The sequence below is a fragment of the Trichechus manatus genome, unplaced genomic scaffold (genome assembly GCF_000243295.1).
Source record: "Trichechus manatus latirostris isolate Lorelei unplaced genomic scaffold, TriManLat1.0 scaffold00031, whole genome shotgun sequence".
Lineage (NCBI taxonomy): Eukaryota > Metazoa > Chordata > Mammalia > Sirenia > Trichechidae > Trichechus > Trichechus manatus.
In genome coordinates, this window is record NW_004443967.1 from 14,673,642 (window position 1) to 14,695,923 (window position 22,282).

Below are 22,282 nucleotides of genomic sequence, written 5' to 3' on the forward strand. Positions count from 1 at the left end.
GGTAAAGTAAGGAAGCCAGCAAAGAAGATTGAGGAAGCACAGTTAGTGAGAATGGAGAAAAACCAGGGAGGGTGTCTTAGAAACCAAGTGAGTTAAGTGCATTTGATTGTGGATCCAGAGGGTTCTATTACTTGACTAAGCCACTTAACAAAGAACTTGGTGATTGTTATATTTTATTTTAGTTATGAGTTCCTTTAATTTCAAATGCCAACCTAGCAGAGGTAAAAATGCTTTATAATTTTAATTAAATTACATATAATATGTATATTTAATGGGCAGGGAAATTGGAGTGCAGTAGAAGTCATGACTTGCTGTGTAAGTTCAGATATTTATTGGTATAGTGATGTACCTAAGTAGGTACATGATGTATGCTAGGAACTAGAAAAACATATTTTTGCTGAGTTTATAATCTGGGAGATAGGAAGATACCACAAGAGTATCAAATACGAATCTCAGCCCAAAAAGTCAGGAGGAAGAAGTACCACATTTGTTTTTTAAAAAACAACTTCATTTGGACTCTGGGATCCTTCGGCAGGAAATTCAACCTCAGTCATCCTTGGGGCTCCCTTGCCTCATGTTATTTATTCAAAGGTTTGGTGTCATAAGGCTCAGGTTTTGCCTACACTGGTTATGGTGTTGTCTTTCATTGCCCTCCACAAAGTTCCTTCACCTGAGCCTTAAAGGCTAGGTGGGGTTTGCCAGACATGAGTTTGTATGTCTGTGGTGCTTGCTTATCTAGGGAGTGCCTTCTGTGTGTATCATTGGAACAAGAGGTACGTGCATGAGTTGGGTATGTGTGTGGTGTCTTTGGGGGAGAGTGGTGCATATTGGGTAGTGAGTATTTGAGTGTGTGGGGTGTGCGTGTGTGGCGAGAAGTTCATACTGTTGCAAAAGAGCTTCAGAAAGAGGGTCTTGTTACTTTGAGGATTATTCTGGTAACAGTGAGCTGGATGGATTTGAAAGTGAAGTAGTTTAGGAGGCTATTTTAGTAGTTGGTGGGAATGGGAAGAAGAGAACTGACTGGACAGAAATTACCCCAAGAATCTGGGGAGAAGGCAGAATTAATGACTCTGGGTTTCTATGCTGGGTGCAAGATTATTAACGGTATCATTAATGGAAACTGGATAAGTCAGGATAGGAATTTATTGTGACAGGGAGATAAGGGTTTTAATGTAGGATTTGATAAGCTATTGGAGCCCTGAAATGAGATCACATTTGGAATTATAGAGAGTTCACTGTATAATTAATCTGCAGGATCTTGCTTAAGACCACTCGTTTTTCCTGTTGACTGTTATGAGGAAGACAGTAATGGAGGAAGATACTGATGAGAAAAAAGGAAATGACTGTAGGTTTTTTGCTTTAATAGTTAAGTGGTATTTTTAATTTTTATTTATATAAATATTGTAATTCGTATTTACCTTGTAATATTTTAACAATTAAAAATTCAACATGCTTAATATATCCTTTTTAGTTTTATCTTTCATCTGTCTTCCCCTAACGTATTTGCTGAGTATTTATAAATTGACGTACTGCTGCGACTGTTTTTGAATGATCTTCATCAAAATTTTACTGGCATGTGATATTAATGATATTGTTTGATAATTTCTGCATTCCGTTGAATCACCTTTCTTTGGAATGGGCCCATATATGGATCGGGAAGTCTATAATCAAAAGCAGTTATGAATTTAGTATTGGAAAATGGTTGGTATACTTGGAAACATTATTCAGTCTTCAGGTAGAACGTGATGCACAAATAGTTTCATAAACTCTTTGGTTTCACCGGTTGGCAACTGCTGGTACTGAATTTGAACCAAGGAGTAAGAGTAACTGTTGTGTCCATTTCGCCTTAAAGAAGGCCCAGATATTATGCAGATTTCATTGTTGTCTTATTGTACCAGTTAATTCAAGTGTGATTCACTGGATAGAATTTGGAAACCTGTTTTGCTTGCAAAATTAGACTTGCAAGTTAAGTTTATTTGGGTATACGAATGCACGTTAACTTAAAACAATATCTGGTAACAATTTTACTATCCTGTGTCATATTAACTCTCAGGGCTGGTTGCTGTTGAAAATAAGTTTATGTCCCTTGTGGGATGTTGACATCTGGGAGAAAAATTGTACTCAATGTTAATTTAATCTCAATAATACAAAATCACATAGTTGGGCTGATGTTGTCTTTATTCTTCCATTCATGTACTGATTACCGCAGGTAAATATGGTTTTCTCATAATCCTCTCCAATGAATTTTAGCACTCTGTTACTAAAAAACAGTATTCCTGCAAAGCCTAAATTCTCCATAGAGTGGATACTGTACATCATTATCTAATTTAAAACTCTTGAGCTTGGTTTTGGTACTGCTTAGTAACCTGGATTTTCGTAATGGGAGCTAACGTGTACTGGTAGGCTAATTAGGCAGCTGTTTGTCCATCATGACCAGGCATACATGACAGTCATTCTTTTTCTTTTTTTATGGCAAAGGTTTGTTTTATTTGTTTTTGTTTTTTGCCAGACTTGGACATTTAGATATATTATGTTAGTATCTTACTTCCACGAAGATTAGCTAGGATAATATAATAAGCTATTTAATTGAGCTACAAGCAAATCAAAGTAAAGCTTATTAAAGCGAGCATGGATTTTTGAATGTGAATATTTTAAATTAAATATTGGAATTATTTATAGTTGCCCTGGGCATAGGTTCATTATAGCATTTTGTTATTGTCACAAGAAGTTTCTACTTGCTTATTTAAATTCCCAGTAGCAGGAGCTAGTACTTAATTTATATTTCAGTCCTAAGAAATTAAAGGAAGACAGTGCCTAATGAATATAAAAACTGCTGTTAAATCTTGATTGTTTACTTTAAGGATGCTTATATGATTTTAGTTCCCTGCCTTTCAGACATACTTTGAACTGCTGTCAGATTGTGGGTAATCAGTGAATATAAACTAAATTTAAAAGCCTAAGCAAGATAATTTTAGATTACCCAGGTTAGGGAAAACAAAACAAATAAACACTTGCTGTAGGAGAAAAAGATTTCAGAGCTGAATATAAGCAGTGTTTTTTTTTGCTTTCTCTACTTATTTGGAATATTTATACCATTTTCCTTCCGTTACTCAGGAACAAATTGACTTAGCACTTCCAAGTTAATATTAACGATAATATTAGTGCATACACACACGTTTAAGGTTTTATAGAAAAAAGTCTTTCCCATGTCTAATTTGACTGACCAACCGAGTTAACTAATTTTATTGCTGTGTTCCATTAAAATCCTAAATACAATAATCCATTATTAAAAGAAAGAAGTAGGATTAAAGTGGAGAGTTGATTAAAATAAAGCCTTTAAAAAAAAAAAGTACTTTTGAGTAAAGTAGCAGCCTTCAAGTGAAATTCAGTTTTCATCTCCTTTACAGGAATAGCTATTCTCAGTCAGACAGAACCACTTATCACGTTTTGCATATCTCCTGAGGAAGTCAGAGTCTGAGCCAGCATGAAGACTGAATCTTGTCTTTGATCTGATTTATAAACCATACTTTTATTCTAACCATGTGCAAGGTGGAGGTTATAGCATGGAAACTAAAATCTTAGTAAGTGTGATTTTTATTTTAGCTATTAAGTAGCCTTTCTTATGGTGAATACTGTTCACTTAACAGAGTTCACAATACAAATGGGGTGAGGACTTGGCAAGCAGGGACATACGCACTTCTAAAGTGAAAGATTTAGCTTTCCAGGCTCAGGAACAATTCCCTGAGAAAGAGAGGGAAAAGCTTCTATTACTCTGCCCAGGATTACTTTCCCTTTTCTGGTTGAAGGTAAGCGGTGGGATGTTATTAAGTTGAGAAGGGATTTTAAAAATGAAGAAGTTGGCTTTAGTGGCCAATGCCTAACATGAAGCTATTAAAAATAATTGTTATTAGATTTATTATGCGAGTTTCTTCATTTTTAAATTGTTGTTAAGAGCCGTCGAGTCGATTCCAACTCATAGCAACCCTATAGGACACAGTAGAACTGCCTTATAGGGTTTCCAAGGAGCAGCTAGTGGATTTGAACTGCCGACCTTTTTGGTTAGCAGCCGAGCTCTTAACCACTGTGCCACCAGGACTCCCATTTATGAATTAGTTGTCATTAAATAATAAAATGTTCATTATGGTGTTTAGTAAGTCCGTTGTAGAATCCTAGGAACCTTCTTTAAAATAGTGAATATTTTAAATCGGAATTGAATTTTGAATATATAAATATATTTTAAATATACAAAATAAGGAATATTCAAAATTATATTGAAGTGATTACGTTAGTAGTTATCTTAGCAAAGTTCTGACAGTTTGATTTTCCCAAGTACAGGTGACGTACAGTTTTTTTTTTGTGTGTGTGTGTGCTCCTTTCTGAACTAGGTTTTGAGGATATAAAAGATCAAGGAACTTTATCTCTATTTTACCCTGTTACTTTGTTAGTTGTAAGGATCACTCAACATCTTTTCTACCTGTGCTAATTAAGAGCAGTGGGTAATTAGCACTTTCAAGCTGCTTTTGATAGAATCATAGAATTGACTTTGATCTTTTGAATTCTTCAGTGAATCAAACACTGTTCTGTACCTGGATAGCATAATATCTATGTTCATAATTTGAGAATGCTTATCTGTTTAGGATGCCGTTTGGCTTTGTTATTCCCCTTCCCTTTAAGAGTCTTTTAATTATTGGTTACTTTTCTAAGGTGATGGCGATGTCCGTGCTGAAATTAAACATTCCTATTAGTGGCTTACCTATTTTAACAAATTCTTTCCCTCTTGGAACTTTTAGCACAGACCACCCTTTATCTCCTTTGTATTCCAAAGTACAATTTCTTTGTATCTTGAAGTGTAAGGTGCTTCTTTGGAAACTTGTTTCCAGTGTCTCTATGGAAATCAAAAAGGAAAATCAGGATAATTCAGTATGAAATTTTACATACCTTTTCTGATAAATACATATTTTATATGTTGAAGGGTACTTATGTTTTCTGGGCATATTTTCAGAGGTGGAATCATGTTGTTATTGTTTTAATAACTATGTCCTAATTATTTATAGCTTCCTGCCTGACATAACTTACTTCAAGAAGTGCACAATGTCAGAACGTGGAATTAAGTGGGCTTGTGAATACTGTACGTATGAAAATTGGCCATCTGCAATCAAGTGTACCATGTGTCGTGCCCAGAGACCTAGTGGAACAATTATTACAGAGGATCCATTTAAAAGCGGTTCCAGTGATGTTGGTAGAGATTGGGATCCTTCTAGCACAGAAGGAGGAAGTAGTCCTTTGATATGTCCAGACTCTAGTGCAAGACCAAGGGTTAAGTCCTCATATAGCATGGAAAATGCAAACAAATGGTCGTGCCACATGTGCACATATTTGAACTGGCCAAGAGCAATCAGATGTACCCAGTGTTTATCCCAACGTAGGACCAGGAGTCCCACCGAATCTCCTCAATCCTCAGGCTCTGGCTCAAGACCAGTTGCTTTTTCTGTTGATCCTTGCGAGGAATACAATGATAGAAATAAACTGAACACAAGGACCCAGCATTGGACTTGTTCTGTTTGCACATACGAAAACTGGGCCAAGGCTAAAAAATGTGTTGTTTGTGATCATCCCAGACCTAATAACATTGAAGCCATAGAGCTGGCAGAGACTGAAGAGGCATCTTCAATAATAAATGAGCAAGACAGAGCACGATGGAGAGGAGGCTGCAGTAGTGGTAATAGCCAAAGAAGATCCCCTCCTACTGTGAAACGGGACTCGGAAATGAAAATGGATTTTCAGAGAATTGAATTGGCTGGTGCTGTTGGCAGCAAGGAGGAACTTGAAGTGGACTTCAAAAAACTAAAGCAAATTAAAAACAGGATGAAAAAGACCGATTGGCTGTTCCTCAATGCCTGTGTGGGTAAGTTTCTGTTTTCTGCGTTTTTTGAATGCGACGGGAGAAGTTATTAAAAATGACATGAGAGATGTAAGCAGGATCAATATTATTTAGCTTTGATTTCCAGTTATTTTCTAGGCTTTCTGCTGCTTGTCAAAGGTCCTTCAGCATGATACCTATGCTCCACAATACCCATGCATCAGAATCTGTATCTGTAGTCTTGTCATAGCTTTGTCTTAAACTGCCTACACTTAATTGTATGCATGTTTCTCCATCATGAGGAGGGAGGACTTTTATGTTAAAGCATAGATTCTTACACATGGGTAATAGAACATATACCTGGAGTTGAAAACTGCTACTCCGTTTATTGTAACAAGATGTGACTGAAGAACACCAGCTGCTCTTCCAGAGTGTTTGTAAGCAGTATGAGCATCTTGTGATGATGGAAGCATTAGTCAGATGTTAAAAATATCACAAAAATGTGTGGCTCCAAGAAGTTGAACAGACATAATAATGACCTTGAAATTACTGATGTTAATTTAACATGAGCATCATATCATATAGTAAATATTTGTAAACTTTATGAAACTGATTTCACGTAGCCAGCTGATTGCATAGATCAAATTATGATTTGTGTGTTTTGTGTTTATAGTGTTTTCCTAAGGAAATTCTGGCTATGGGTCTCCCGTTCTAGCTAAGAACTACAAAGGACAGAGACTCATGAGAGCAGGGTTTTCTCCAGTTATTCAACCTGTGAGTTAATTATTTGTGATGTAATTCACAAAAGCAGGTCTTCAGTGTTTTCCTTTTTTTTGAGTAGGTTAGATATTTGAGTTTTATGATTTCAATTATTTGGATGGGGGGCTTACTTTAAATTTTGAGTGATCACTCAATTTTGAATGATTACTTTTTTTTATGACAAAAGGTTTAAACTTTGTGTGGATTAAACTTCGTGTGGAACACTAGATAAACCTTAAGCATTAGCTGTGGTTACCCCCCGCCCAGTACTAATTTCTTTTGTTTATTTCCCTGGTTATAGAAAATAAGGAAATACATACATTCCAAAATAGGGAACACATAGCTATATGAACCTGCAAGTCCTAAGAGCAGATTTAAGAAATCTGAGTCTTTTTTATTTTAATTTTGTCCTTATAAAATGCATGTCCCAGCAGATGAGCCCTTTTGAACACCAGTGTGGTCCCAGGCACAATAGGCAGTTAGTAACTGTTAGCTCCAGTTTTCTCCTGCCCTGAAGTAGGGTAATCCCTCCTACCTGTGTCATCTCATCTCATCCCATTGCCCCCCCTCCCCCCAATCACATGGTGTGATTGTCTTTTTTTTTTTTTTTTTTAAGTAGGAGATACAAAAGGATTTTATTTATTAGTTTTTTTTTTTTAAATTGAGGTGGAATTCACATAGTATAAAAATAATCATTTTAAAATGAACAGTTCATTGGCATTTAGGACACTCACAGTGTTGTGTAACCGCCACCTCTATCTAGTTTCAAAACATTTTCATCACCCTAAAGGAAACCTCCTATCCATTAAGCAGTCATTTCCCATTTCCTCCAACCCCCAGCCCTGGCAGCCACCAATAATGCTTTCTGTCTGTGTGGATTTACTTATTCTGGATATTTCATATAAATGAAATCATACAGTAAGTGACCTTTTGTGTCTTGGTGTGATTATCTTTTAATTATTTGTATGCTTTTTGGAGCACTCTTAAAATTATTTTCGCATGCAGTATTGTGCTGTGCGTACTTTTACTGCAAGATGTTAGAGTGCACAGAGTTTAATAGATGGAAATGAACTGGACTTCATCATATTAATTCTTTACCTCTTTTGGGGGTCATAGAATCCTTTAGGGATCAGGGGTTCATTTTTCACCCAAGTCAGTGAGTTCAGGATAAGAACTCCTGTTCGTGAAACACAGAAGTTAGACCAATCAACATAAGTTTACTCTCTTGTTTTTATTGCCTTTCTTTCCTCTCTTCATGGTGCTGTCTTTTGTTTCTTTTCCATACACCCTTACTTTTTTTTTTGAATAGCCATGCTTGTATCTCTCCTCATTCTAGTAGCTGTGAGTTCATTTTAAAGGTGGAACAGAAACTCCTACCAGCAAGACCAATTTTGGATTTAGTCTTGTTTCACTTACAGAACAATTTTGTTATTAAGTTTCTGTTCCCACTCAAAATTTCTAGGTTCTTAGAACCAAGAGGTGATTATGTTTGGTTCTTGGTAATGTGGATTCTGAGTTTCCTGTTGGCAAATAACCTTCGACTGTTCACTGCACAATATGGTTCTGAACTGATGAGTAACCGATTATGGCTCTGTTTGTATTGGTAGTCGTAACCCTCAGTAAACATCACTGAAATATGTTAAAAACTTTTCTTCAAAGAACTTGTTTACATTGTATTGGGCTTCAGTTGAAAAAACTTAAGCAGTAAGACTAACAGAAGTCTGCAGGTACTGAAAATTAATCTTTAGTTCCCTGTTGCTGCTTGCCCTATATTCTCTAGACTTTATTGTTGTTGTTTGTTAGGTGCCGTCGAGTCGGTTCTGACTCATAGCGACCCTGTGTACAACAGAATGAAACATTGCCTGGTCCTGTGCCATCCTCACAATTGTTGCTATGCTTGAGCCCATTGTTGCAGCCACTGTGTCAGTCCATCTTGTTGAGGGTCTTCCTCTCTTTTACTGACCCTCTACTTTACCCAGCATGATGTTCTTCTCTAGGGATTAGTACCTCCTGATGACATGTCCAAAGTACGTGAGATGAAGTCCCGCCATCCTCGCTTCTAAAGAGCATTCTGGCTGTACTTCTTCCAAGATAGATTTGTTCATTCTTTTAGCAGACCAAAGAAGAATTGATGCCTTTGAATTATGGTGTTGGTGAAGAATATTGAATATACCATGGACTGCAAGAAGAACAAACAGGTCTGTCTTGGAAGAAGTACAGCCCTAATGCTCCTTAGAAGCGAGACTGCATTAGATATAGTATATCATGGCTTATTGGTGTTATGCATTTAAAAAAATCATCTCCAAAGTATGTATACTAAGTATAAAATGTATACTGAGTACAGAATGTGAGACTTTCCCATTTGAAATTAGAAAAAATGTCTCAAACTCAAGTCATCTTGGTGGCTGGTAAAATAGGAAAGAAGATGATTTAGTTGTTGAGAAGGCAGAAGTAAAGCAAAGCAACAGTATTGAGCAGGTGTCTTTTAAATGACTACTGGGTGTAAATTTCACAAATCATATTATCTTATGTGGTGAGAAGACGTGAAATTTTTCTCTTGGTGAAGACAATGCCAAGCATGACATCAGTAGAAGTGGAATCTGGGGGTAGAAGTGGGGATGGTAAAGGCAGAAGGTGTGAATTTAAATTTGCAGTTGTCTCTGGAATGTCTGCAGTCTGGTGCCAGGTGTTTTCAGGCGGTTCATGTCAGTACTCACCATAGACTGCCTTTCTCAGTGGATAGATAATAATACAGCTGTCACATAGGGCAACACTACCTAATACACTGTTTTTTGCTCTATTTTACTGAATCAGTTGCCCTTTAAAAAAGCATTTAAATTTGTAACCCAAGTTGATCTCTCAAAAAGACACAGGATTAGATAAGAACCCTAAATTAAATCTGTTATAACTCTTATATCTCTGAACCCTAGACTCATACTCAGATGCCTTCTCAATATCTCCCCTTTAATATCTAATAGACATTTCAGTTTCAAAGTCTAAAACTCAAGTGGTCTTTCCCTCAAATCTGTCTTAGGGTTTTCCATCTCAGTTATCATTCCATTTGTTTGTGCCAGAAGCCTTGGTCATCCTTGCGTCTCTCTTTTTCTCCTAACCACCTTCCTATTTGTGAGAAAATCCTGCTGGCTCTACCATCAAAATATTTCCAGAATCTGACCATTTCTCACCATCCTGGTCTAAGCCACAGTCCCCTCCCTGCCCTCACCCTCCATTACAGTCTGTTCTCAACAGAGGAGCCACAACAGCTCTTAGAACTCTGCTCAGAACTCTCCAGTGACTTCCCGTGTCACTCAGGGTAAAAGTCCCTCAAAGACTCTCCCTGGCTCTGTTCCTGCCACCCCACCCTTCTGTCCTGTTGCTCTCTGTCTCACTCATTCCTCTGTAGTCACACTGGCCACGTGGCTTTTCTGCAAGCAAGCCAAGCATGCTCCTGTCTCAAACCTTTGTACTTGCTGTTTCCTCTGCTGAGGTTGGTCTTTCTCCAGGTGTCTCTTTGCAGGATTAGCTCATTGACCTCACCCAGGGCTTTCCTCAGGTGTTGCCATCTCGGTGAGTTCCTCCCTGATTGCTGTATCTAAAATTGCTGCTCTGTCCAAGTTGCCCTTTCCCCAGCCCTCCCTGCTTTATTTTTCTTCCTCGCACTTGTCACCTTCTAACCCACTTAAACCTTGTTGTTTGTCTCTTCTCTTCCCTAGAATTTAAGCTTCATGAAGGCCAGCAATCTTGTCTGTTCTGTTCACTGCTGTATCTTAGTACCTAGAACAGTCCCTGATGCTTAGCAGCTACTCAGATATTTGTTAAATCAATGAATGACTCCTTTTAGATACTGCAATCTGGAGAAGTAGACCTTCACCCTGTTCTCCCCTGCATTTCTAGATAAGTTGCTTTCTTCCTAGCTTTCTGTGTTTTCCACCTTACAGGCTACTCAGGGCTCGGCCCAGGGGAGCCAACACTACCTTTCCCTCACTGTCGGGAAGATAGAGTGTGATAAGCTCTTATTGGGAAGGAGTGTTGTTAGCTGTCCTCGAAAAGGTTCCTGACTCATGGCAACCCCATGCACAGTAGAATGAGATGCTACCCTGTCCTGTGCCATCCTCATGATCTGTTGTGAGTCAGACCATTGGAAAGGGTGGAGAAGCCTCAATTTATCACCAGGCCCCAGGCAGTCTATGGACATGAAGAGCCTGAAGTCACATTTCTTTACCTTTGATTTTTCCATCTTTCTACCCTCACTTGTGGCAGTATTTGATAAAAAGATAAAAAGCAGTCCCTTTGTCATACCTAAAGTTCTAGCAAATAAAAATTTTACTTGAAATTTTTTTTGTTCAGTCGTCATCGAACCTGTTGCTTCCCAGTTGGCATTTTGTTTCACTTCTTAAAACACACCCACATCTTTCTTACACGTAGCTGGTCTGGTGACTGCTGGTGAAGACAGGAAGGAGCTGAGACTGGGCTTAAGGCTTAGGGGAGAATCGGGCTTCCGTAGCAGGTCCACGCAGAGCCTGGAGTCCCTGCTGAAATGGTCGGTTGCCCAGGAGCAGTGGGCTGAGCAGCGTTCATCTGTGGAGATGGTGTGCTCATCGGGCACAGCTCCTGTTTTGGGGTGGCCTGCAGTGTGCACCGGTGCCTCCTGTTGAGAGTCAGTAACTTAGGGCTGAACCAGAATCTCTTCTTTATTGAGAGCGTGATGAAATGGAATTATGAAGAGGGCAGTATTGATTATTCCTCAGCAAAATTGGTCGCACTTTCAGATTTTGACTTATCTGACTTATTTCTGACTTATCTTACATAATTTATACAGGCAGAAAATATATTGAACTTTTTGTTTGAAGTGTTATGCAAAATATTAAATTTGATCTATTATTTCACCTTTTCTCATAACTTAATTGTGTTGAAGATCCATGTTTGAGTCAGCTGTTTTCCATATTGATGCCAATTATGTTTTAGCCCCCTGCCAGAAACCTGTATATCATATAATCTTTGCCAACTCAAGAGTGTCAGGTATAGCTAGAAATTTCTACAACTTGGATAGTATTAAACATGTCAGAATATATTTGGTCATTTGATGATTTCACTAATACAGCTTGTTCATTTTAACACAAATTAGCAACATATAGGCTTATTACATTTTAAAATATTCTTTTCAGCTGGTTTTGGTACAGGTTTTAAAAATTGTGTATGTGAATACATTTGTAATTTGTCAGTCAAAGGCTTTTCTCAATGAAGCAAACTGTTAAGGTTATATTACTGATTTTTTTCCCCTCTATGTAAAAACAAAACTGTTGAAACATGTAATCTTCTGTGGTGATTTTTACACCTGGTTTTGAAACACTTGTCTGGTCAAATGAAAGGGATATTGTACAATAAGGCAAGCAAAATTAAATTAACTTTGACTGAAGAAAGAGTCATATAGATTCGTTTTTGGGAGATCATAGTACTATGAACTGGAATGATTATAAGGCGGTGTATACCAAAAAAAATTACCGCATGAAAACAAAACAGAAAAGGAAATCTCTGACATAAACACAGTGGTGTATTTACCCATTTATTAAGACATCTTTGTGGCTAACTTCTTAACTTTACAGGAAACTCAGAGTATGCACATGATTGTGAAGAAAAAAAGAGACTTCTCTAGCTCAGTACTCCTTAGCTTTAGAAGTAGTAATTTTCTCCACAGGCAGGGAAAATTTTTTAATGACTTACCTGAAGGCACAAAGCATTAGGTATTATGAACACACAGTCTTAGTGAGGTGAGTGATACTGTCTTGAGTTTGCCTTTTTTGTGTGCCCACTACTCGAATCTCTACCGCACCCCCGTTTCGGTCTTTTTCCGATTTGCATGATTGATTTAAATAGTGTGGCAGGAAGAGTAAGTGCTCACACCCTCCCTCCCCTCAAAAGAGCTTCCTGCTGTAATCCCCAGGACCTGTGAATATGTTACCTGACATGGCTTTTGGGACTTTGCAGATGAGATTAAGTTAAGGATCTTGAGGGGGGGGTGTATTCTGGACCATCCCGGTGGTCCACGGTAATCACATGGGTTTTCATAAGTGAAAGAGGGAGGCAGGAGAGTGCGCCTTCTGCTTGCTTTGCTTGAGTTTTCATATTTCCAGCTTGGTATAGCACAGCTGTTTGGGCAATCTTTTTTCAGTCTCTAGCATTTTTCCTGCCCTATGGAATTGCTTTGTGGCCATCGTCACTTCTGTATTGGTAGCTCAGAGGCATATCTGTTTTAATATTTAATTTTTAGAGATCATCTTCTGGGAGCTTAGAGGGGAAGCTAATGAAATTGTCCACTCTTCTGCTAGATTGAATGTATGGTTATTTTTAAGTGCTGGATTTATTCTAGGGTGCTACCAGGCCATTTTGTTTATGAACTTCATTTTATGTTGATACCAGACTGGTTGTTCTACAGAAAGATACTCATCTTTTCTAATTTAGTGTCTTTTTTTTTTTTTCTTAATACGTTGCTTTACATATAAATGAGGGCAGAGCCATTTAGAACCCTCTGATTGCCCCCCCACCTTTAAAACAAAAATGGTTTGGGTTAGAATATTCTATTAAAAGTAGTCTTCAAATCCAAGATATATGCCTACTCCTGTAACAAATCTTTGGCGCTGCATCCATAAAAGGAAAGTGAACTGCTAGGATGCTGGCACTGCCTTGTATGTCCTTGGTTAGCTCTGTGAGATTCTCTTATGTGGGTGTTTGTGTGTGTAGCTATAAAAATGAGGATCTTTTTACTCCATGTACATTCTTGCTTGTGGCTCTCCGTCCTATCCAAGGTAGTTGGTATTACAGGCAGTAGAATGATTTAGTTTTGTGAAAGGAGTATTATCTTCAGATAGTTTTTCTTCACATTTTTAAGGATCTCTCCATATGATTTTGGTACATTGGATGTAAAATCACATTTTATGTCATGACTTTGAAAGTGAAGTGTGATAATTCTCAGCAGTATAGAAGGTTCTAATCTGTAGAGAGTTATATATATACTGTGCACATGTATAGATAGAGATAGCCATAGATACTGATTTTTCCTTTCCTTTCCACTATTAACCGATGCTAGCCAGTTCAGTCTGGGATTTGAAAAGTGCTTCCTGACACCTGGGATAAGAAAGAAGCTTCCAGGAATGAGCATATCTGTTTGGGCAAATGGAAGGTGATGACAGAAATAGAACCCCAGCAGTGGACTCCTCTCTGGTTGCCACTAGTGTGTCTGAGACAGAAGGCCTGGCTTTTAGAAATGACTGAGTACACAGGTCTGCTACTAATACTGGGCCGCCTCCTGTTGAGAAAGAGATACGTGTGGTAGTTCTGGATTATATGATACCGGCATTTAAATATGCATTATTGATTTAGTAAAGGCTTTCTTTTCTTTCTTTCTTTTTTTTAAAGCACTTTATTAAATGAGGAGCCCTGGTGGCACAGTGGTTAAGAGCTCTGCTGCTAACCAAAAGGTCGGCTGTTCAAATCCACCAGCTGCTCCTTGGAAACCTTATGGGGCAGTTCTACTCTGTCCTTTAGGGTAACTGTGAGTAGGAGTTGACTCAACAGCAACGAGTTTGGTTTTGGGTTTTATTAAACGAACACACTGAACAATGAAATCTAGGTGTATCTTTTCAATATTAAATATAGAGCCCTGGTGGCACAGTAGTTAAGCCTTCAGCTGCTAACCAAAGGTCAGAAGTTCGAATCCGCCAGCCACTCCTTGGAAAACTCATGGGACAGTTCTGCTCTGTCCTGTAGGGTTGCTATGAGTCAGAATTGACTCAACGGCAATGGGTTTGGTTTTTTCCTTTTTTATGGTATGTTTAGACTCTGGGTAGTTCCTGTTTACTTTTACCACAAAATAACTTTAATATAAAAAGTTTTATTAAAATAAACTATGCACATGGTTTAGAAAATCAAGCAGCATAGAAGGGCTTATAAAAAATGCAGTAGTTGCCTTTTATTCTCGCCACTTCCAGTCCTGTTTGCAGAGACAACCACTTTTTCCCCCATCAACCTTTTATTCTGAGAAATTTCAAAACCTGTAGATCAAAGGACTAATGCCTCGCAGCCACCGCAGCCTCCACCAGACTGAGTCCAGCACAGCTAGATGATGCCCGGCTCCCACCACAGACTGCTCTCAGATGGATCACAGTAGAGGGTCCTGTACAGAACTGGAGAAAAATGTAGAACAAAATTCTAACTCACAAAAAAAGATTAGACTTAGTGGCCTGACAGAGACTGGAGAAACCCCGAGAGAATGGCCCCCAGACACCCTTTTAGCTCAGTAGTGAAGTCACTCCTGAGGTTCACCCTTCAGCCAAAGATTAGACAGGCCTATAAAATAATAAATAACACACATAGTTCATCCAGGTATACGAGACTAACTGGGCACACCAGCCCAAAAGCAAAGATGAAAAGGCAGTAAGGGACAGGAAGGCTGGACGAATGGAAATGGGGAACCTGAGGCCAAGAAGGGGAGAGTGTTGACACATTGTGGAATTGGCATCCAGTGTCACAAAACAATATGTGTATTAATTGTTTAATGAGAAATTAATTTGCTCTGTAAACATTCACCTAAAGCACAATTAAAAAAAAAAAAAACCTGTAGAAAAGTTACAAATATAATACATTGAACACCATATGCCCTTGACCTAGATTTTCCAATTGTTAATATTTTGCCACATTTGATGTCCCTTTGTGTGTGTGACAGTATGTGTGTGTGTGTGTGTATATGTATGTGTGTGTGTGTTTGCCTCTAAATACTTTAGCATTCTTTCCTAAGAACAAGACTGTTTTCCCTACATAACCAAACATTACAATTATCCATGGAATTTAATACTCAAAGTCCATATTCAGTTTCACCAGTAGTTTCGATAATAGCTGTTGCCCCCACCCGCTTCAGTCAAAGATTATACATTGCATTTAGTTGTTTTGTCTATCTTGTCTCCTCTGATCAAGAACAGCACCTCAGCTGGTTTTGTTTTTGTTGTTTTACTTGCTCTTCCCATGACTGAAATTTTTGGAGAGTCCAGGTCACTTGTCTTGCAGAGTGATCTTCAATTTGCATTTGTATGTTTCTTCATGATTAGATTCAATTTCAACATTTATGTTTTTGCAGGAGTCGGGGACGGGTACTGCATAGGTGGTATTATTTGAGGCAGCACCTCCAGTATTTCTAAATAATCTCCTTCTATCACTGTTTCTTGTTTTATCAAATTTAGACATTATCTACTGATGTCCTGTAACCACAGTATGTGAGAGTTTAGGTCATTTTTAGATAATAAAAGCAGAGCATATTCATTATGGAATATTTCCAAGAAAAGCTGTGAAGAAGATTCATAGTCTCATCACCTAGAGTAAATCTGTCTGATTTGTTTGTATATTTTCTTTTCAGTCTGTTTTGCATTTAGTTATTTTTACATAATTGAGATGCTACTGTTAGCTATTCTGCCCTTTTCTTTTAACGTTATCTCTTGAAGTAGCATGTCTTCATCCTTTTTTAAATGAACGTGTAGTAGTGACATTGAGTGGCTGCACCTATTCCTTACTGTTAGCCATTGGGTGATTTGAATTTTTTGTTTTCATAGTGTTTTAATGAACATCTCTAAAACAAAAATCAATGTCAGCATTTTTCATGGTTTCGTTAGGTTCTTGGAAATGGGATTATTAGATCGAATGATATAAGTGCGTTAAAAGTTCTTTATGTATATTGCTAAATTGCAACCTGGAAGGACAGGACCAATTATATCCCCATCAGTGGCATAAGAGAGGCCCTGGGTAGCTGTATCTTTGCTGATGTTTGTTGTTAAGGGAGGTATGCTATCTCAATTCTTAAGTCATTTGTATTTTTTCTGTGAATTGTTGAGTCATGTCTTTTGTCTATTTTCCTTTGTGATTTTATCAAATTACATGAACTCCATATAAATATGTTATGTATGTGATATGAATATGCACCTGACATATTTGTTGTAAATTTTCTTTCTCTTTTTTTGCGTGTGTGTGTGTGTGGGGGGGGGGGGTTATCCTATTAACATTTTATCTTGTTGTCTTCAGCAGTTTTTTGTTTGTCTAAATTAAGGATTAAAATATTTTTTCCAAATAATTTCCACTAATATGATTTATTGAATAAATTCTTTCCCCATTGATTTGGGTACTTCTATCGTATATTAAATGATTTTGCATACAAGGATTTGTTTTGAGGCTTTTTATTTTGATATGTCTTTTTTATATCAGTATTTCACTTTTGCTTAAATATCCAAAACCCAAACCCATTGCCATCGAGTCGATTCCTACTCAGCAGTGACCCTACAGGACAGAGTAGAACTATCCCATAGGGTTTCCAAGGAGTGGCTGGTGGATTTGAACTGCTTACCTTTTGGTTAGCAGCCAGGCTCTTAACCACTACACCACTAGGGCTGCTTGCTTAAATAATTAGGGTTTTATTACATATTAAAAAAAAAAAAAATTGATAGGGCAAATGTTCATCCTCCTTCCCGTAGGCATTACTCTTCAGAATTGTCTTAGCTTTTAGCTTTTCTTTATTGCTTTCTTTGTTCATCCACGCATTCAGATATTCACCAAGTGTCTCTTGCATTTTCCCAAGCACTGTGAAAGAGGTCATGGCTTTCTTATGGTCTGGTAGAGGAAGATACTAATTCAGCAAGGCAATATAGTATGATAAGTTCAGTAGAGGAAGTAAAGGAATATGTATAAGCTGATCTTGTTTGGAAATTCTGAGAAGACTTTCAGGAGAAAGTGATATCCTAGTTGTAAAACCTTAGACAGAAAAGAGGGAAGAGTGTACCTGTTATTAATTGTGTGTTTGAAGACCCCAGAGTCAAGAGAGCATGGTATGTCCAATAAACTGAAAAAAGTTCAGCAGAATTTGAGTTCAGAATGGGAACTATGAGGGAGAAGTTGGAAGGTAATGCTGGGTCTTTAAGGCTCTTCAGCCTGGTTAAGGAGTTAAAATCTTAACCAAAAGGGCCATGGTAAACCTTTGAAAGGGGAGTGCCTTGATCAGATTTGCGGTGTAAGAAGATCCCTCTGGCCTCAGTATGGAGAATCGATTGGAAAGGGGCAACACTGGAGGTAGGCAGGCCCCTTAGAGAAAATTCCAGCAGTTCAGGTGAGAGAGTGAGTGTGTAGTCTTGGACTAGGGATAGAGGCAGTGGAGATGGGGAAAAGGGAGTGTATTTAAGAGAGGTTTAAGAAGTAGAATTGATAAAACTTGGAAGAATTGACATTGAGGCTGAGGGGAGAAGGAGTCAAGAAAGATACTTAGATCTTTGGTTTGGAACTGGGTTGGATAGCAGTATCATATTTCCTGAATATAGGAGAGGTGTGAGGATGTCCAGTGGGTTGTTGGATATATGGGCCAGAAACTGTTGGGGAAAATCTACCACTTGGCTTATGTGGATGCTGTGTGGGGCCAGAGTGTTTACTAAAGTTGTGGAACCTTCTTCAGTGGCACATTATAGGGAAATTTTCTTTTTGGTGCTTCAAGCTGTGGACTTTAATTAAGATGGACTTGGTTACTGTTTTCCCCCTCTAGGTTACCTTTTACTATCTCTTCTAATTTGATAACCCTCTGTCTTGATTCTATCAAGAGTATTTTTGGCTTAGAAGAGTCATATGGATAGAATCTGAACTAGTATAAAGTCATGATATGCCGTGAGAGTTTTCCCTTTTATGCCTTCTGTCCTCTCCCCTTACCTTAGTAAATGTTCACTTACCCTCTAGTTTTCTCACTTGTAAAAGAGAGACTATTCAACCTCTCTAGGCCTAAAATAGTATAATTCTAAAACCCTAAAATTCGGTTTTTAAATTCAGCCAGGATAACTTGGCATTGAAGTCAGAAAAACTTGTGGGCACTCGCTTTTTCGGTAGTGAATGTGGTTTTGACATACACTGCTTTATGTGAGTTTTAAAAGTACATTTTGCTTGGAACCTTGGATTTTTAAGAGCCTTAATCTTCCCTCAGTTGACTATTTTGGTGATTTTAAGTGATTTTTGTCATTTGAATTCAGGTTCATTTTCTCTAACCCAGTAACATTGGCCTTCATCTCTGATCACGTGTCTCAGAGATATCTGTGTGACATCATCCTTTAAGTCCTTGCAGCATGCTTTCTGCAGTAATCCTGCTGCATGGCAGGCTCGTTCTTACGAAGATACCTGTGGGTTGAGATATTTCTTCATGACTTTGGGGATTTCTGTATTTCCACACATTGTTAACATTTTGATTAGAGATTAAAGGAGGAGCTCAGAAATAACAACTGTATTTGGCATAGTTGGTCATGATTAATAATAGAACATTTAAAAGGTCTTAATTAGAGACTGTTTAACTTCTCCATCTCTTTGAATCTTTTTATTTTTCCGAAGTGGATGTTTTAATAATGGGAAGTGAAATTATTGAATGAATTGAATGCAAGCTTATTTTGATACAGTATAGGTTAGATTAAATTTAAGAATTTATTTCCAATTTGTGATTTTTATCTCTTTTAATATTAAAATATCTTTTTTGGGGGGTGTTTTGAAAAGGTCATTGTTCTGTAGCACTATATAGGAATGGAAATGGTAGATTTTAACTTCTTGCTATTGGTTATTTGTGGAAAATTCAACTAGGAGATGATTTGTTTGTCCTTCTCAAACTATTTCTGAGATTGTCACTGTGCTTGTTAACTATTTGAAGGTACACTTAAAAATATTGAGATCATTTTATTTAAAATGTAGCGCATGTTTGAGTTTTGAATATCTAACCCAAGTTTGTGATTAAATTATAGCTACATGATTGCAAGTATAAAGGAAAAATATTACTGGGTGGTATAATTTCCTTTTTAATATGTTAAACCAGTTAAATGAATTAAACTGTAGGATAGAGGAAGAATTTCCAGACGTCTTAGCCAGCCTCTCTGCATCTTTCTACTGACCATGATGAGGGCATTCTCAACATTACCACTTAAAACTAACTTTTCTCTTTAAGGGCTCCTGAAATTGTACCAGCTGACTCCAAGTCCACCCTGACCCCACAGCATAAAGCATGCTGTGATGTCACAGCTACCATAGAACTCCAGGGTAGTGTTGAGCTGGCCCATGTGGGCTCAGGTAAGTCCTGGCTTTTTTTTTTTTACCATTTGGCATTCTTTTCAAAGTTAGTTACCATTATGATTTTATGTCATAAAGAAAAATAAGGCAAAACTTTGAAAACTGTGCCATATATGGGGGAAAAAAATAAGTTTCTTTTCTAAGCATCTATGAGCCAGCTCCATATTCTAACCAACGGAGTTCCATAGTAGCTGTGAAGTCCCCAGTGAGTTGTGACCTGTGGCTTCAAAACACATTAAATTCTACTCCTGGCCCAGCTTGCCAAACAATATGAGCTTTTTTTTTTTCCCTTAACCTTTATAGTTAGTAGTATATACTATGGTCGCTTTCATTTACTCTCAGGTCTTCATGCTTTTTAAAGCACGTAAACACTTTATCTGTATTTATGTACCTACCACTTCTTAGCTGATTGTGCATTTCACTGAATCAGTTTTGAATGTTAACGATGCTGCAGATGATAGAGTTAATCTTCCTGGAGTGCCTTCAGCTGTCCTTTTATCTGCCTTCATAGCATGGAGGAGGAAGGGACAGAACATGTAATACACGATTGTCAAATTTTGAAAAAAGTCTAGGGAAAGATGCTTCTGTTGCTCTTGGAGGCACTGTGAGATACCAGCAACTTCTAAGTTAGGTCACCTCTTTGTCTTCTGCTGGAACGTTTTGGTTTTTTTCTGGCTTTTGTTCCATAAAGTGAGATATGACTACTTACATTCATTGGCTGTCATTTTCACTACTGACCATTCTACCACTTGCTCCTATTTTCCTTTTATCCCCTAATATTTACTGGTGGTCAAAACATAATGTTACATGAAGAACTCAGAGGCATTTTGTAAGTTTTTTTGCTTATAACCTGATGCTTTTTCCCCCTGTAAGTAAAAATGTGGGGGCTAAAAAGTGAAATTATCCGAGTACAGGCCAACTCTTATTAAACAGCATATTTACAGTGGAAACCAGTCTATTAAGAATCTGTCTAAACTTTAATCAGTAGCTCTCTTAGAGCAATGTGTAATGAAGATATACCAAAACTCGGGACAGTTCAGTGACAAGCTCGTGAAATGTGATTTGTAATAAATATACTACTCTTTGTAGCCTAAAACTCACCGGTCACTTAAACTATGAGTTCTTAATTATGATTAATGAAGAGAATAAAATTAATATTCCTAAAACAGTAGACAGTAGAATATTTCTCTTTTAAACATTATTTTGTGCCCATACTTAAACATGTGTTTTTCACATTTTGGGAGGTTTGGAGAATTTGATGCAGTGAAGGCCTCATCTAGGAGTCTGTGTTCTGTTCATGCTCATTTTCTGCCCTCTTGGATCTGGTCCATGTGAGGGGATGGGCATTGCAGTTTAACACAGAGCTTTCGGTGGTGTGGGTGGGTGAGTAATTAAATGTTTTTGATTTATTTGTAACCGCTTTATTGAGATATAATTCACATACCATATAATTCATCCATTTAAAGTTCTGTTTGTATGTTTAAAAAAAGAAAGGCAGAATGGGTGATGCTGTGAATTAGAATTCCAAGCACAGTTTGGTAACTGTTGTGCTGTTTGGTCTGCACTTCTCTCTACTTTGATTGTGCTAATTAGTTTCTAATTACAGAAATCCCTCAGAAACATTAGAGAGGAAATGAATTCTTAGGCAAGAATTTCTAACATGAGATTCTCCCAGACTTCAGCTACATGGTAAGTTAGCTAGAAATTGTGGTGACCGTGGTTTAGAAACTCTCCCTTCTCCCCAACCAAAGGAATGAAGTTATTTTGTATTTATCTCTAGATTATCTCATCCTTTGTCTTTGGGAAATAAAAAATATATAAATACACACACACACACACACACACAGACACACAGACACACAGACACACACCCCTACATGCATTCATTCATATACCCGCACACACATACACGGTGTAGGTCCTCCTCTTTATCTTTTCAAATAATTTGATCCCTGGATTGCTTTTGGAAGTGCGTGGAACATTTCTCATGTAATACAAAGAAAATTTGTATATTTTAGGGTTAAAGCTAAAAAGTGTAAAAGGTGCAGTGACACTGCATGGGCCTGGAAATAGTTACAGCTGCCGCAGGACCTACATGACAGGTGGTTGTCTTCATAAGGAAATACCGTGGACACAAACGGAACTGGAGTAGAGCATGCTCGGTGCTAATAAACTGCATTACATTATTCAAACGGTTTTTACCCCTCCAGATTATTCTTACCTGTTCATGAAAATAACTTAAGCAGAAGTTTTAGAGTTTGTTGTCTACTTGAGCATAATAATTAGGAAACCTTCTAACCATAGATTCGTTTTTAATTCAAGTAGCTCAATATCTGTATTCTTAAGGCTTGCCCTTTTGGGAAGATTTATCTGCCTTGTCTCATACCAGGCTTCTTACCTGTTAGCCCTGGTGATTTCTTTCTGTGACTGCAGTAGGCCTGTGGTCCTCGTAAGAGTGTTTTGAGTATAAATTGTGAGTATAAAGTATAAATGAGTATAAAGAGTGTGTATGTGAGGGGGAGGATTTGCAGCTGTGCTTGTGTGTTTATA

General features: G+C 37.8%; 1 protein-coding gene across 3 annotated transcripts in view; it reads left to right on the plus strand.

The window, feature by feature from the left end:
- The first annotated feature begins 666 nt into the window (after window positions 1–666).
- The window catches only part of ZRANB1 (zinc finger RANBP2-type containing 1), a 41,894-nt gene continuing 20,278 nt past the window's right edge, over window positions 667–22,282 (plus strand). The window contains exons 1-2 of one of the 3 annotated variants that reach the window (XM_023730050.1): window positions 667–3,581; window positions 5,055–5,905. In XM_023730050.1, coding sequence (XP_023585818.1) covers window positions 3,541–3,581; window positions 5,055–5,905 — 892 coding nt within the window. In that variant the 5' untranslated portion in view covers window positions 667–3,540. Of the gene's footprint in view, window positions 3,582–5,054; window positions 5,906–19,610; window positions 19,733–22,282 lie in introns of those variants that run through there. The other 2 variants (XM_004374925.2, XM_023730051.1) reach the window with 2 other exon arrangements.